Source organism: Strix aluco, chromosome 14, assembly GCF_031877795.1.
Source record: "Strix aluco isolate bStrAlu1 chromosome 14, bStrAlu1.hap1, whole genome shotgun sequence".
In the NCBI taxonomy this organism is placed as follows: domain Eukaryota; kingdom Metazoa; phylum Chordata; class Aves; order Strigiformes; family Strigidae; genus Strix; species Strix aluco.
In genome coordinates this window covers 15,251,211-15,268,389 of record NC_133944.1, presented here as the reverse complement: position 1 = coordinate 15,268,389, position 17,179 = coordinate 15,251,211, and the positions used below count along the sequence as shown (strand labels likewise).

Here is a 17,179-nt window from a genome sequence, read left to right as displayed (position 1 = left end):
TCTTTAGCTTGAGGCCTCATGTTGTTCTACAGTCTATTAAAGCAGTTTCATCTTCTAGCTGTTACAATCAAAGTGTCAGTTTGGATTCAGCAGCACAGTATCTGAACAAAAGTACAGTTTCATGCAAGTCCAACTGCTTCAAGCAAGTTTTTTTCTGGATTCAAATGCCCTTCAATTCTGGAATGTTAAAGCTGCTAATGGCAAGAAACGGCTGTGAAAGCAGACTGGACTGTTGGGTTGATTTATGAGAGTGAACCAAATTAGAGTGGTCTTTCACACCATCTGTTTCTGTGTTCTTTTATCTGCTGTCAGTCTATGCCTGTGGAGTATTCTGCTATTCTCCTGTACTGTATTTCCAATACATATATACTTTTCTCCTATATATTGCATGCACCTTGTCCCATTTTCCTGTTTTCCGCTTCTTCCTCTTTTCATTCCCCCCTCCAAGACTTTGTGGATCTGTTTACATGACTGAAAGTCCTACTTTCAATCCCTAATTTTCCTGAATCAACATTTTCCCCTCATGCATTTGTTTCTTTTACACTACTTTTTCTGACACATGCCTGTTTGTAAGTCTAGAGATTTAAACCATTATCATGTGCCACTAGACCAGTCCAAAAGTTTCTAATTAAATTAAACACTACTGAGAATTGATGGCATTGGAATAGCAAATATTGAGATCCGTGTTCTCTATGGATCAACCTTCTTTTCCACAAAATACAGGTAATTGTTCCACCATTAGCTTCCCCTCCCCACAAAGGATGACAAATAATACCAGGGTTTTTTGTTTGTTTGCTTTTTGGTTTGTATTGGGTTTTTTTGCATGAGCTCAGAGATCAAGCCTCAGTTCTCATAATGCCCCAAACACCTTCATTACTTCAACTTCACAGCTATAGCATAGCCTTTTCTAGAAGCCCACTAAGAAGAGGTTTTGCAGGCAATTTAATAGTTTCATGACATTTGTTTTAAAAGTGAATTTTGATGAGGCAGATGTACCTACCCATCATGAGTATAAAGAAAATGTCAGAATTGCCCAATGTCTCACCAGCTTTTGAACATTAATTCCTAACACAGAAGTTGTCATAGCTAGGAATTTAATTGATAATAATAAAATTTAATGAAGGTCTCATCTTTTTGTCAGGGAGACCAAAGAAATGATGGGTGACTGAGAGAGACAATGTAAACTTTTGTAGTAAATTTATGGAATATCTATTTGTTAAATGAAAATTTCAAGTACAGAGTTTCAGGACAAATACAGTCAGAAAGAATCCATTTTGAAATATGTTATCATTGCCATGGTGTCTTATATTTAAATGTATTTCCAGGACAAACAGCAGTGGATAGCTTGAAGCACATACAGGACTAAAAATGACTGAATAAAAAAGAGGATGCTGAAATGGACCAGTATGGCCTGTCGATGCCATTTACTTTCGACTGCTGGCTTCACAAGGCATTGACAGCTACCTGAACAGATGCACCTAAGCTGGCATCATCAGGGAGGCTCAGTACAGATAAGGGCTAAAAGAGCCAGACTTTTAAGTGAAAGGATATGGCACTCTGTTAGGAGACTACTTGCCTGTATAGAACAAGGAAACCCTGAAGCGCTCACAGAGGATGAAAGGGATTCTGAAGACATCTTTCATCCCAGTAATTTTTGACTGTAGATTTTTAAATGTGCTGAATTAAAGGGGTAAACCAAAAGGGTTTAAACACCAAACTTCCTGGATATGGTCACCACAAGGGACTTCTAAAAAAAGTTACAGAAGACTGTATAATGCCTGTTATAGGGGCTACACTCTGAAATTATATGATGGTTTATGCCTACTGCCTTAATCCATTTCTTTGACTATTGCTCATTTGCTTGTTTCTCCATCAAGATTCACTTAGTCTACTGTGCTATTCATATTATTAAAATTTCATTATTTGTTCATTATTCTTTGAAAGTGGCTCAGGTGATAAGCCTAAGCAGATAATACAGAAAACTGGGCCTTGGTGTTTCACTGAAAGTTCTAACTAAGCATGTATAACTAACTGACCGGTGTCAGCAAATCTTCCAATTGAATTAGAAAAACGCAGAAGGTAGATAATTAGCTTAAGGAGATACGAGTCTAATAGTTTGATATAAACTCCTATTGTTACAAAAGAAATGTATAAATAGATAAATAATTTTAAATGCAGAATTCCTTACTTTAACAAGTTCTTTTTGAGCCCATATCTGAATTGGTTCCACCTGCTGGGGGGTCTGAGTTTGGATTCCATATGTGTTCAGAAAAACTTGTAGGCTACGAACGAAATAATGACAAATTTAATGACAAATCACTGAATAGTCATAGTTTTAACAATTATCTTGGCAGCAGATACACAAGTAGCAGTATTATATTCTACAATTCCTTGAATACCTTTAGCAAATTTAAGATGTCTGTTCTTCAACACTTCCCTAATTTATACATTCTTAATAAAAGTAAATACATACCGCTGACTTTCTGCTATCAGGGCCACATGTACTACCACATCATTTTCTAAAGGACCCTAGAAAATAATGAAAAAATATTTATTAGCATTGCTAAATATGTTGTTAGATATAGCATGAATAGGGCCCATGTCTATTTGAACAATTCACGAGTATGACAGACATCCCTGTTTGCATTGCTGCTTCTTACTGTGTGAACAAATTGAAAGAACAACATGGGACTAAAACTTGTAAACCTCAAAACGATGGGAGGACTGTCCTATCAATAATACTTTGCAAGATGCATTTTGGAGAAAAAATAATACATAGGTTTCTGGTAATCATTTCCACTGTTTGGTTTGGTTTGTTGTGGGGGTTTTTATATTTAAGAAAAAACACATAGGAAAAACATTTTGCTTCATACAAAAATTTAGAATTTATACAATCAATGTATTTCCTTTATGCCTGATGTAACATACTGTTTTGATATACATTTTTGTAAAGAGTGAAATAACTCAGCTATTTGGGTAACCAATAATATTCCCTTTAAAATAATGAACTGATGATTTCAACGCTTTACTTTGAAATATTTTCATCAGACATCTACTCTTTACAGTTATATGAAAGATATATTACATTTTCAGGAGATAACAGCATTTCCTTGCATTCTTTATAACACAGATACTTCATGTTTGAAACAAATACTAGTATTTTACATCAGGAAACCATGCAAATATGAATGAATACAACATACAGGGTGAAATTATTGACTCGACTCCCTGGGTCTTGAAATGGCAATTCACCTTTCTTTTCACTGCCAGCATGCATTACTAGCTAAAAAATGAAATGTCTGAGCTACTCCTTGTTCATTTTTTCTCTGGCATTCAAAGAGTGCAAAATCAAGAGAACTAAAAGAAGTAAATATTTTCATTCCTAAAATGCTTTTTGTCTAGAAACTACCAGAACATGCATGACAAAGGTTAAATACATCTTCTATCAACTGATTATACAAAAACACAGCATTTTCTGTGAAGATAGATGGATAGACATACTGATTTAGAACAAAAAGTTCAGAGTGAATGCTTGTTTGTTCAGACATTTGTGAGCCTTGATATCAACTTAGATCTTATGGATTTGCAGAAGAAATTCTTGATAACATTTTCCCAGAAGTCTATCAACACTACATTTCAGCTAAAAATTTTGAAGTTTTTGCCACATGAAATAAGTTTGTGATGCAAGTACGTGCACAAAGAGACAAGATTAAGAAGGTCAAGTGACATTAAAAGATCTTCCTCCTCAGAATAAGGTGATCATGCTATTGATTGCCTTTATAAAAACAGTAAGAAAACTCAAACCAATTCTCTACCATAATCAGTGCATTATGTTTATAAAACAAAAAGTGAAGACACCCCAACCCACCCACCCCTTGAAAATGAGACAGCCCCCTCCAAGATATTAATTTATAGACAGCCTGTGACCTAATTTGGGGAGTAGTCTTCAAGTTAAGGCTCAACTTAATTATTACTGTATTAATGACAAACTGAGTTGGACTGTGTAACCGTAGACTGTAAGCTGTACATAAATCTGTGTATTCTGCATCTTCGCTGAGGTACGTCCTTCTCTGGTACCAATACTAATGCCTCTCATACACCGACGTACCCAGGGTCATGAGTCATTTACAGCAGCCAGTAAGTGGTGGTTGTAACACAGGTCATAACCAAGAAAATGCATTCGCAGCACAACTGGCACAACACAAAACCTGTGTGAAAAATAGCTAGACTTTGAAAAAGTATTCTGGAAAAATGTAACTATAATTACAGCAATCCTGTAGTTGTACAGCAAACAAAGTTACTTTCATTGTTATTTAATACGTCAAGGCCTGGAGGATCACAAGTAGTGGTCTAGAAAAGCACAGCTCAAAATAACAGATACAATACTCTTGAAAAAGTGTGTCACCCTTTTCAGCAATGATTGTGATATATAGCATTTGCTATATATTTTAAAAAAATGTGGAAAAGCATTAAACGCCTAAATATTCCACTAAATAAATCCTGTTGTTAAAATTTTCATTTTAATGTGTTCAATTTCACATTTGTCTAATAACACAAGCTAAGGAGTTGTTCACACAACATCAATCACTGTCTCCCCAAGACACCACAACAGACCCCCCACACCCTAGGTTCACCCTTCTGCCTGGTGTTTTCACATTGCATAGTGGAAGTATCTGTTTAAACTATATTCTGCATGCTGTGCAAATGATAACTATAGCCCAGTGTTTTCAGAAGACCAAGATAAAAAACAGATTAGCTATTCTTCCTCTCAAAAAAAAATATTTTTTTTTAAATCATTGTTTTTAACAAGGTTATGAACCGCTGGAGGCAGAATAAAGGGAAAAACCCCTGACTCCATTCCTGGCACAAGCAGAGAAAGCAGCTCAGTATTATTCTTTTGCTGCACTCTCACTGGACAGATGCTATCACTATATGCCTTTCTGCACACATTCCCAGGAAATCTCAGAACTCTGAAAAAAATCCATTCATTTTGAAAATGTGAGAAAGTGGGCACAATATTCAAGAACACCAATTAAAATGGTACCTACTGGGCTTTCCAAGCATATGGAGTGAGATGAGGAAAACAGAAATAGCATGAAACAGAAGAAATTGTACTTAACCCAAATAATCCACCTTGCTGCTACAAAACTACAACTGAACTGTTACAAAATACATCTGCTTCTGGAAACATCTACTGCTAAACGTTTTATGGTCAATGCTACTAAGACTCCAGACTTTTAAAATTAAATACAGTATGGACACACATGTGCCTTAGATTCTAAAATAATACTCAACCATTTTAGAATTGTGTTAACTATGGCAAACAGTTGTGTTAAGAGAAATTAAAGCAAGAATATGCTTATAATTAACATTACAAAACAAGTAATCCAATGATACATCTCTCTAAACCATCGAAAGTAGACATGCTCTAACCCTAAAAATAATTTTGGTACCTGAAAAATCTTAATATATCTCAGTCTCCCTACACTTAGTAATTTTAGTTCTTCTTTACACATTACCCACTTCCCTGAAAATAAAAAAATAAGCAGTCTATCATTCTGACTGTTCTCTTCCCAACATCATCGATGGGCATTAACCTTAATTTCCAGTAACTTAAATGAAGTCCTCATAAATGATTACGTAGTCTACAAAGCAAAACAGTAAAAGAATATAGTCATCATGTGCAGTCAAAGAATATAATTAACTGCAACTCTATACATATATTTCAAGTTAACCCAGAAGATAAATTAGTCTTACTTTGACAATTTAGTAAGATTATAATTTTTTGTGAAATACAAGATAGCAATAAATCACCTTTCACATGCTCCAGTAAAATACAAAACAAAATAATAAAATCCCCACCCCACCTCATTTCTCAAATGTTATATACAGGTCCTCTTATACACGAAATTCTCCCAAAACAGAATGCAACCACCAAAACTGTGTTATAATATTATGTCTCCTGGATATGGAGACAGTACAAAGGAATAATAAAATAAGCTCTTCTAAGGAATTCAGTTCTAAAGAGTTATTCCCAACTGAAACAAAATGCCCTGCATTATCTTCTTTCAATAAAGTGAATGGAGCATTGATGATTCCATTTTCTTTTTAACTCGTGAATGGGATTTAACCTGAAACACTACCAACCATTTAGCATTAGAAAGCAGATTATTAGTGCAAAAGAGAATCTCTCTGATTGCTGTTAGACTTCATTGTGTTTTGGAACACAGACTGAAACTAGCAAAGAGCATCCTGCTCCAGTGCCACACTGGCATTTCCCCAGGAGGGAACATACGGAGATCTTCTCCTGAAATGAAAAATAAGGTTTTTTGACCATTAAATTGGGAGAGAACACACTTCCTTTTAACTATAAACAGATGAAATTATTATTTTAGTATTAGTGGCCATTAAGTTTTTACTGTACTGCTTATTGATTCCACAGTTTTCTACAACAAATGAGATCGTCCTCTTTTATCAAATTTTCTAATTTGAGTGATGCATTCATAGCTACAGTTATACATAAATAGCTTTCATAGAAATTTTGCCTTCATAGGTCTGTATTATCTTATGTTAACTAATTCTAGAATATTCTTCACAGGTGCTTCAAATCTATAAAACTAAGGTTGGAATACTTTAAACAGCTTTCACTGCTTGCTTAAATCTACACAACGATGTGGGCATCAGACATATTTTTGTAGTGGCACCAAAGCCATAGATAAACTAAACTTTTCAGTGGCAAGTGTTTATAGAGATTATAGTCAACGCAATCAAGATATGAAAGTACGCCTACATGGAAAGTGCATTTCTCGAAGAAATACTTCCTCAGCACAAGGCTTCAAATAAAATGAAAAAAGCCTTCTTTTTGGTACATCACCTTCCAAAACACTGTACCTCAACAAAATTTATACACTCAGGCATTTGAAATTTTTACATATCCTCATTTATTCTGTTTAGTTTAATTCAATAGTTCTTTAGCTATATTGAAAAGAGAAAACATCATTAAAAAGAAGAAACTGCTTTTGATTTCTGAAGACATAGTTCAGATGCATCGTGTTCTCATTTCGTATTTTATTTTTAGTCATTTTTCTAGCACTTTAAGGCAAATACTAAATACTGATTTTGCATGAAATTAGCTCAATTGGATAAAATGGCATAATCAAATATTCCAACAAACTCTTTAAGCAAATATAAAATGTGGATTAAAAAAAGTCAAGGCCAAGACTCTCAACTGGAACTTGAAGTTTGCTGACTTTAACTGCAAGACCTTCGCTGATAAAGCATACCTCACTCACTTTGATAACATCTATGCATCTGCCTTTCATTTTTTTAACCTTCTCCTAATGATGACCAATTTGAACTAACATCTGTAACAACAAACATTCTGCCGTGATACTAATTTAATAGTAAAACCTCACAAAATACAGCAGCACCTGTTACAATACAAACAATCCCAATGAAATTCCACAACCACCTGGTTAGCGCTGCAGGGACAATAACCATTCTGGTCACAATTTCTACATTGCTGCTCAGAGGCTACATCAGATGCCTGATGCCACAGCCATCTAGAATTCCCACTAATTCAGAAGTGCCTCTCTTTCTTCTAACCCACATTAAGAAGCACACGCAGTAACTTAGATCGTTTTATCTTTACATATCAAAGAAAGGCATACACAATCTTTAGAACAAACCATCATCTTCTTCAAAGTGTTCTGTGCTGTGGCATATTAAAAGTTATCGGTTTCAAGAATCAAAGAAAAAAAAAAATTTGATGGGCTGCACGCAACACTGATTTCATATAGGCTTCTTCTAATGGCACTCCTAAAAGGGCCCGTGGTATTGGCAGCTCACAATTTCTGTAGCATTCATAATCCCATGATGTAAGAACAAAGAAAGAAACTGGGAACAAATTAAATCACTGAGCTTTCATTATCTTGTATTAGCATGGCAGAAGCGCTGCACTATGAATGATTAAAGTCTCACTATGAATGAGACAACACCCAGGCACTTGGATTACCTTGGTAACAGGAAATAGTAGGAAACAGAGGTTTTAAGCACCGTTTGGATACAACAAAAAAAACATTGTTCACTTCTGATCTTGGAATAAATCTTAAGATAAATGCTTCCTATTATACCAAGAAATAAAAAGGCTGAAAAACATCTCTTAGCTACACATTTCCGTAAAAACAGTTCTTACCTCTTTAAAGAAGTCCCCTACGTACAGGCCACCTTTCTGTCTTGTTATCCTATCTACTTGGGATTTGGATTACAATGTTTCAAGCATTCCCCAGCCCTGGGCACTCATTCCTGCTGTGCATTTAAGCCAAATACAGGAACCCATGGATATACCATGCACACCAAAAAAGAACCTCACCCTTGTAGCTCTTAGGAGCTCTAAATACAAAAAACATTAATACATGGAAGTGGTAATTAATATGAAGGAATAAAAAAAGCAGGCTTAGTCTTGCCTTCCTGGCATATAACTCAAAGAAACATACCTATTAGCAGCTATTTAAACTTACATTTTATGTATCATTTTGATTGTACCACTTAATTTGAAGGCAAACATGCACCACTTCCCCAAAACTACAGATGTTATAATATTCCTTTAAAAGGAATCCTCAATCAGCTAAGAAAATGTACATTTATTTAGTATTTTCCTAGCACTTTAATTGTAATATTAGAAGATGGTATAGAACACACAGATGACAATTTTTCAGTAGAAATATTTTAATACGAAGCTTATGCTTACCTGATTTGAAAACCTCATGCTAACATTCCGCTGATCTTGTGGAGGTATATAACGTCCAATAGGGTCAATATCTTTAGGACTTACTAATTTGTCAGCTGAAAGTAAACAATAAAAACACAGAATGACTTGAGTACTTTCTGCAGCTTTTTTGATGGAGACATGCAAATGTATTTTACGTAGTTGGTTCTGCTGCTATGATCTGTGTTTTAGATCAGTTATTTACAGATCAAAAGGCCATTCTGCAAAATTATATTAATTTTAAAACTAATGACTCAAGCATCATTCTTGCTACGGCTAATTATAATACTGTAGTATATTAGAACAATCCATTTTTTTACAGAGATGCTGCATATATTAAAAAGAATATATGCAGACAACAGACTCCACAAGTCACATGAAAAGCCCTCAATCCACAACCATGGAATTACTCAAGAGCTTTAACTAGAAACTAAATGGTTACCAGCAAAAACTGTTTAGTGTTAAAGAAAAGCAGACAGCCTCTATCTCAAGGTAATCACATGACTATAATCCTGAAAGGGTCAAGGGATATCAAAGATATCTCTTGATATGATACCTCAAGAAGAAACTGTAAAAAACCTCAATTAGATATATTTGGAACCTAGCAATTTCTACATGAAATTTTTTACATGTGGAAAAAACCTCCAAACCTAAAATTCCATTATTTTAACCTTCTCCTGAAAAAAAAAATTAAGTACTCCAATAAAAGTATACTATTAAAGTTTCAACAAATGCCTTGAATAAAGGTTCACAATGTACTGTGAGCTATTATGCCCTTCAAATAAGCATTCTATCAAAATCTCATTTTGACATGGAACTGTCCAATCTTTACTTTATGTCTGCTACAGAGGTCACAGTGCATTTTCATTTCTCTTACATATAAATCAACAATTTTGCACATATTCTTAAAAAGCAAATCACTAGGAAATCAGCTGTTAATCTGAAAGAGAAATAACTCATGACTCCACTAGCTTAATTCAGCTACAACAAAAAAACAATACTGTCTTGATAAAAAAATGTTTCTGAATTCTACACTGTGTAGTAAATTAAGACAGTAGTTTATAAACTCAAAATACGTCCTGTCTCAAGCTTAACAGTGTTAGGAAAGAACCGAGAGCAGAATAGACAGTGCAGTGCAAAGAAAACGCATGGGCAGGCAATGAAGGACACTGGCTGGGCAGTTCACTGAGCAAGGCACGAAGGTGCCTGCTGCTGCTGGGAGCTACGCCAGCGACCATCAGCCATCAGATACCGGGACCATCTCCTGTCCTCAGCCTTCTGTTGAGAGAATGCAGCTTGACTCCTGCCAGGAAAGGACCCTGTTCCTCTGCTCTGCACTACTCCTGCAGAGCCACAATCTATGTACAGGTGGTTATGTTAAAAAAAAAACAAACCACCCCTCCACCCCCCCCAAAAAAATGCAACAAAGCTAGATTAAAAAATTACCATGGACAATTTATTAATATACTGACACATGTGTTACCAAAACACATTTTAAGGAAAACGGTCATCACATCTACCCTCCAGTCCACACAGTCGGACTTCTTATACTGGCTAAAGGCATGTAAGTTACTTAAATTATTTGTAGTGCTGCTAATGCTATAAAATTGATCAACCAAATGATTGCAAGATTAACAGACTCTGCCTCATAGTTTCCAGAACAGGTGTTCCATTTCCACTGTTTCTTTACATTGATTTACACTGCTCAGAAATTAAAATATATAGTCAGAATAATTCCATATTTAAAACTGTACCAATAGGCTAATATAAAATTTGAGCTAACTCTCAATATTTACAATTTTATTTAAAAGAAGAATCTCGGTGAATATTCATCACCATTATCACAAACACAAGCATATCAGAATGCGAAAGCAGAGTTTTCTTTGTTAGCTCATTATTTACATCAGTAACAGCTGAAAACTTTTATTCCATTTGGTCTATACTCCAAAAAATATTGCTAAAAAACTCATAATTTAGTTCCGGGCAGCACTGAATCCACAGAACAAGATATAAAAATTATATGGAAAAGCACAGGAAAGATAAGAGAGCTACTAGATGAAAGACTAAACTGAGTGAATTCTGAGTTGCATCAACAGCTGAATACCTGGCACTCCCTTCCTTTGCTCAAAAATGGGGACCCTATCATAAAGGCTTTACAAACTTCCTCAACCAGAGCAGGAAAGAAATTCTATTAAGAAAAATGCATTACTATCTGCAAAATGCATGCTTTTTTCCCTTCAGAAACAATTTTTTCAGTTGCATAAGCATGCGGTGACTTCAAACAGCCTCTGTTGTTCAGAGCTTTTATAAGCAGGATCAAAATTTTGACTTCACTACTTCTGTTTGCCCCTCTGTGGGAGGCAGCGAGATGTGTAAGAATTTACTCGGTTTCATGTTGCAGTATTTAGAAAAATTTGGACCTCAACAGGCAGACACTAGGCCCACAGACAGAAGAAGAATCTAAAAAGGTTATATTGTATGCTCGCCTACACAGTAGAAGCAAGGAGGCTGAGCAAATACAAATTAATTGCTACCCTTGAGGCAACACAACAATTTCTGGAATGGATGATGAAATGGGAAATCAGTGCCTTCCCAGAAATCGAAGTGTTTGGAGTCAGGCTTCCACTTAATTAGCAACCACCAACAAGCAAAGTAACAACACAAAGACTTCCACCAAGGACGAGATTGTTATTCAGGCAGGTTTTCACCCAGAATGGAGAAAAATCAAATGCACCAATAATAAATTAGTATGAATAAATGGAGTTCCTGATTTAACAATCATTGGTGAATAGATTTAGCTTTGTGATAAAATTTCTAGACCCCATTTGCAAAGACTATGTCAGAAAAGGAAAAGAAATACTTTGAAAAAAGGGAGAGAGGAATGAAAAGTATTGAATACAGTGGAGATAAAGTTTTAAAATAATAAAGGAAACAGTCACTAATGGCAACATTTCAAAAAGAGATTTAGCACGATTATAGAAAAGAAATAAGAGTGTAAGAATGTTCAAAGGAAAGAATTGAAATAAACCAAAAGAAAGTTACGTTACTCAAACAGCATTTATCAAACAATAACTACAATTTATTTAACTAGCATTCCTCAGGTATAAAAATGCAAAAATGTTAGTACAAGATGAATACTAGGAGAATTACTACAGTCCTGCACACACATTTGAGGATTACTTGATTAATACTAAGAGGTTAAATTAAAATTTTTTTCACTAAAGGTGAGATTGCCTGCATTTACTTTACCCTGTTAGCTAAAAAAAGAATTACGCTAGGAATACAGTAAAACCAAACAGGTGGAGCACCAGGCGGACTCTGTTCCTCCATAGCTAAAGATACATCCACTATGCTTGCCAAATCCTGAATTTTTAAACTCCCCTTCCATCCTTCTCATTTTTACCAGCAACAGCCTGTTTCCCTTTACAGTGTTCACAGAAAAAAGCTTTCAGAACTCAGTCTCCTGATTACCAAGTAAATGCTGAGCATGTTAAAGTAGTATATCTTTCTCCTAATATAAATATTAAGAAAAAAAATAATCTTAACTGCGAAGATTTTTCTGGCTTAACAACTGCTTTTGCATTAGCCTTCGAATCCTCTCAAGTGAGACCAACAGTTCATTTGTGACTGAAATTCACCCTAACAAGCTTCAATGGCCAAACTTTGAAATGCACTTTCATATGCTCATCTAGTCTCTTCTATTTTAAAGGAAGGGTAAAAACAACACAGATAGAAGAAAACATTAAATTTACCTGAGACTGCAACTATTCAAAATTTAAACCTGTCTTGCTTAAAGCATCAAATAATTTGAATGAAATGCTATAGATCACTTACAAACATCACTGTACAGGTGCAGCTGATATAGTTAACCAGAAAGTGTCACGTTAATATATTTTGTTATGAAAAAAATTAAATAAGAGGGAAAGCCAGGGAAAGAAATAGCAGAAAAGAAACCTAGCATGTTTAGAAGACTTTCAGTATTCTATAAAATATTCCAGTAAGCTCCATAGTATGCTTCATGCAGCATAAAATTTTAACATAAAGAATAAAAAAGAATTTTTGCCTATCACATATATACCAAAGCAGAGGACACACATGCCACCCACAGTCCATTCAAAACTCAAGCCAATGTATTTGCTCAGATTCAAGAAAAACATAAACAAGATAAATATTCTTCACTTCTGACGAGTCAAAACTGATAGAATTTCCTCAGCCTCTTACCCAGGAGTTTTGCAATGATGTAAACTGCCTGTCCCCACAAGAAAAACTTTCCATCACGTCCACTGTTACTAGGAAACCGTTTCTGACTGCCAGGGTTCTTCTTTTCCAGTTCAACAAAATCAGCTGGCACATAGTAATACTTGGGTACAACAGGACATCCTACAGAGTTTTAAAATAAGTACAGTAAGTAAATAAATTCCACTTCCCTTATTATTTAATTGTAGTCCTCTAATAAACCTGAAGTGGATTAAAAACAGGAAAAAAGTATACTCTAGCAACAATTTGACTGAACAGACTGTTGTCATTCATTGTTATTTCTCAAAACCACAATCAGTATAGGAAACCCAGGTCAAAATTAAAACTATTTTTCACCAAACATTTCCACAGAATTTCTTTGCAGAACACATACATTGTCTGTGTAGTAACTTACTGTGCAAAAAGAAAAAAAAAAATTTTCACCTAAAGCAAAATGCAGTACAGTTGACAAACCATAACCAAAAGAAATGAAAGCTGCATTAGAGCAAAACACTTGGGGTTTTAGTTTTAAAACTAAAATCTTGGTCAAACGCAGTAAAACATTTAATTAAATGAAAGTTATAATTTTTTGCAAGTATGCAAAACCAAGTTAAAAACAGCATTTTAATTTTGAAACATCATGAAACAAAATGGCATAACTTCTTCACTGGAAAATAGCATATCTTGTATCTAGAATTATGCCCCAAGTATTACTGATCATTGCAGATTAATAACCTTTATTTCACCAGTTTTTAACCGGACAAGAGTCAGGAATTTAGAAACATGAATACAAATGACTGATCTAATTATATGCAATACAAAAGCAAATTAATATGCTTTCTCCAAAATTAAATTTCACCTTAATATTGCTTTAATTTTTAATTTCTTTGGACAAAGAGCAAGTGATAAACAGAATAAAGCTGCAGATGACTATCTGCTTACACCAAAAAAAAATTACTGGCAAGAAGCTGAGAAAAGTTGAAAAGTGAGAGTTATTAGAGATGGACTATTCAAATGAGTCAGGCATCAAAACACATCCAGAAATTTCAAGATGAGACATTCTTGATGACAATTAACAAGAGGAACCACAAGATTAATTTAGTGTCCATGGAACTTGACAAACTCATTAATAATCAGAAAAAAGCAATGATCAGCAAGGTCAGAAAATTTGTTATGGAATGAAACTTTGGTAAGGAAATGTTTGTATTTCTTACAGAAACTAGTTCACTTCAACAAGTATTCTAAGTTTAAAGAATGAGTTGGACTAAAATATTCTGCATCTATGTGTGTTACCACAGATGCCAAGAACAGGTGACTAAAGATGCTGAGTTTTAAAACTGGATTGTCAGTATATTGAAGCTTGTTCTGTTCTCAGGCCATTTTGTTCTTCCTCCCACTCAAACTAACCGTGCACAATTTAAGTAAGAGAACGTTTGTACTAAAATTAACATGTTGGTGCTTTCACTGCTATAAGCTAGAAAAAATTCATATGCATATACCAAGTTATTTTTTAAATTTTTTGAAGTTAAGTGACAATGAATGATGAGAGTAATTCTCAACTGTATCCGGGTGGAACACTGAAACAATCTGCTATTTAATATTTTCCTGCAAAGTCAAAGTGAACTTTGTAAATAATGAAGCATAGGTGAAGGAGGGGAGGAATCACTGGCTACAGCGTAAATCTTACATTTGTATCAGTAGCATTTTTGCAGACAACATTACTTTTATTATCACACTTTATGATGCAATGTATCTACATTGAGCATTAGTATTTTGCCATCAGAAAACACAGTGATACTATTATTTTTCCTCTGCAATATCCATTAACAGGAATGTCAGTATTTTAATAATTTCAGATAAGTAAAAAGCTACAGTCTTTTAGAAGAATGATTATCAGATAATACCTTCAGATGTATGCTGAAGCAAAGGATCCAGAAGATCCTGATATTCCTTTACTTGTGCAGGATTTCCTTTAAAAACTCCTAAAAATAACCAAACAATAATTGATTTACTGAAAGAACTAACTTTTCCGTGAACTTAATGTTCATAAAAGAAGAAAAAAAATCTAGTGTTTAATTTTCAATGGGGTAGTGCCTACACATTAAATAATTCATGAAAAGTAAAAGACTAGACTGTAGATCCTCACTGCTACAGCTAAATCTCACCGGGAGCATGAATCAGCCAGTCTCTTATTAGCTTAAACTGAAATCGATGGCAAGTTACATGGGACAGTAAAGCTGTGAACTTACAGGGGCTCAGAACTGGACACAGACAAGTAGCCCAGCTAGCTGTAAATAACTTCCTTAATTATAGCAGAATGAAGAAGCAGAGCTTGTGTGCTAGTGTGGAGACAAACAGGCTGGTTCTAAATCTTTAGGATAGAGTTGCAAATTGATCTAGGAGTGAGTTGCCTAGAAATCCCAATAAATAAATACAAAAGGAATTTGAAGGAGTAAACTGAAAAATTCCCCTCCAAAGATTAGATGGAATGTTTACATTGGTAAGTTATATAACTATTATATCTTTTTATTATCATTGTTCAGAACTGCTGACTCGCCTTGAGATATTAAACAGAACAGTCAACTCTATGATGCTGCTTTTGGGGAGAAATTGGTAAACTGGGAGTACCAGTATCTTACAAGTTTTTCTAGCAGAACTTTGTCATCCCAAAATGAATCTGATGAATATTAACATGACCAGTGTTCAGTTCATCAAAAGTTCTTACATGAAAAGTTATATGAAAAATACCAAAAGCATTTCTGTTCATCAAGGAAAACGTGGATGAACTTGACAAGTTACACTGACATTTTAAAATAGAACATTCGTTAACATTTAAAGAGGAACAAGTCAAATGAAATCTTTTCATTGTACATCCTTCACTAAGTTATTTCCATGGTTTTCCTTTCCAATTACCATATTCTTCCATATTATTAAAAATAGCTGTACTGTTTCCCTCCTTACCTTATCCTAGAAAATTACCTACACATTCAACCAGAAATGTCAAAAAGCTTTCAAAAATACTATTCAAATATGTCTTATCCAAAAAATAGTCATATTGATTTATTTAGTTCAAGACTTTTCCACATCTATAGATGCATATCTACTACCCAGAAGTCCTAAGCTATTTCCTTTTGAGAAAAATCCTAACAGGAAATTAGTACTAAAGCAGACTTTTTGTATTCTTAGGAAGGGTGAATACTGAAAGGCAAAAATAAGACAAAAGAAAACCACAAACTCATCCACTGAGAACAATTATACCAGAACAGTTTTATTCCGAAAAAGTTTAGATATGTTTTTTGTTAGATATGTTTATGTGTGTATTATATGTATTTATGTATACATACAGATGTATCTGTGTATAATATGTTTAGATATGTTTGTTATTGGTTTTTATGTTTAAGTTTAGATATGTTTTTTGTTAGGTTTTGTGACCTTTTTCATATATGTCTCAATATACATATTACACAAATACATAACTTTTATGTTATTTCACAATTATATATATACATATTACACAAATACTTATTTTTTCTATCACAAAAAATTATCTTTTGTGTTAAGAATATCCAACAAATTATTCTACTGAAAAGCCAGAGTGCAGTAGAAAGCTGGAATCTGACTGCTGTATAGAGATTTTTTTCTTTCCATGCTTCAGTGGTCTATACAAAAACAAAGCTTGACAAGTGTTGTTCATTATATTTTCAAATATTCCCAAGTGTGTATATATATATAAAATGAAATCACTTGCCAAGAGAAACAAATGCAATGAAAGTTTGCACACAAAAAATGGTGTGTTTAAGTGACACACTGAACTATTTCAAAACACTTGGGCATAGTCATGACATAAGAGCAATACGATATTCTGACTATTTGTAATTTAGTCTTATTAGCAGATGCTGTAAAGAATAACAAGATGCATTTATGTGATAATACAATTGCTTTCATAAGAAGAATCATCTAGTGAAGATAACAGTTGCATAATAATGATCATCATCCATGAGGAATAAAACAGTGTTCTTAATACTACTAGAAAATGCATAACTAATTCCATAGTATCTACTTGCCAAAACTGTTCTAATTCTCCATATCTTACAAATCCTAAAAAGCTGTCATTGACAAAACAGAAAAGTAGATTAGCTAATTAGTTTGAGAAAATAAAATATAAGTAAATATATA

At 34.2% G+C, this 17,179-nt stretch overlaps 1 protein-coding gene across 8 annotated transcripts in view; it reads right to left on the bottom strand.

Moving 5' to 3' along the window:
* The window catches only part of PHKB (phosphorylase kinase regulatory subunit beta), an 86,008-nt gene that overhangs the window by 27,214 nt on the left and 41,615 nt on the right, over window positions 1-17,179 (bottom strand). For all 8 annotated transcript variants that reach the window (XM_074839181.1, XM_074839182.1, XM_074839184.1 and 5 more), the window contains 5 exons: window positions 14,908-14,985; window positions 12,989-13,147; window positions 8,750-8,844; window positions 2,474-2,529; window positions 2,189-2,282 (listed from right to left, as the gene is read on the bottom strand). In XM_074839181.1, the coding sequence (XP_074695282.1) occupies window positions 2,189-2,282; window positions 2,474-2,529; window positions 8,750-8,844; window positions 12,989-13,147; window positions 14,908-14,985 (482 nt within the window). The remainder of the gene's footprint in view (window positions 1-2,188; window positions 2,283-2,473; window positions 2,530-8,749; window positions 8,845-12,988; window positions 13,148-14,907; window positions 14,986-17,179) is intronic.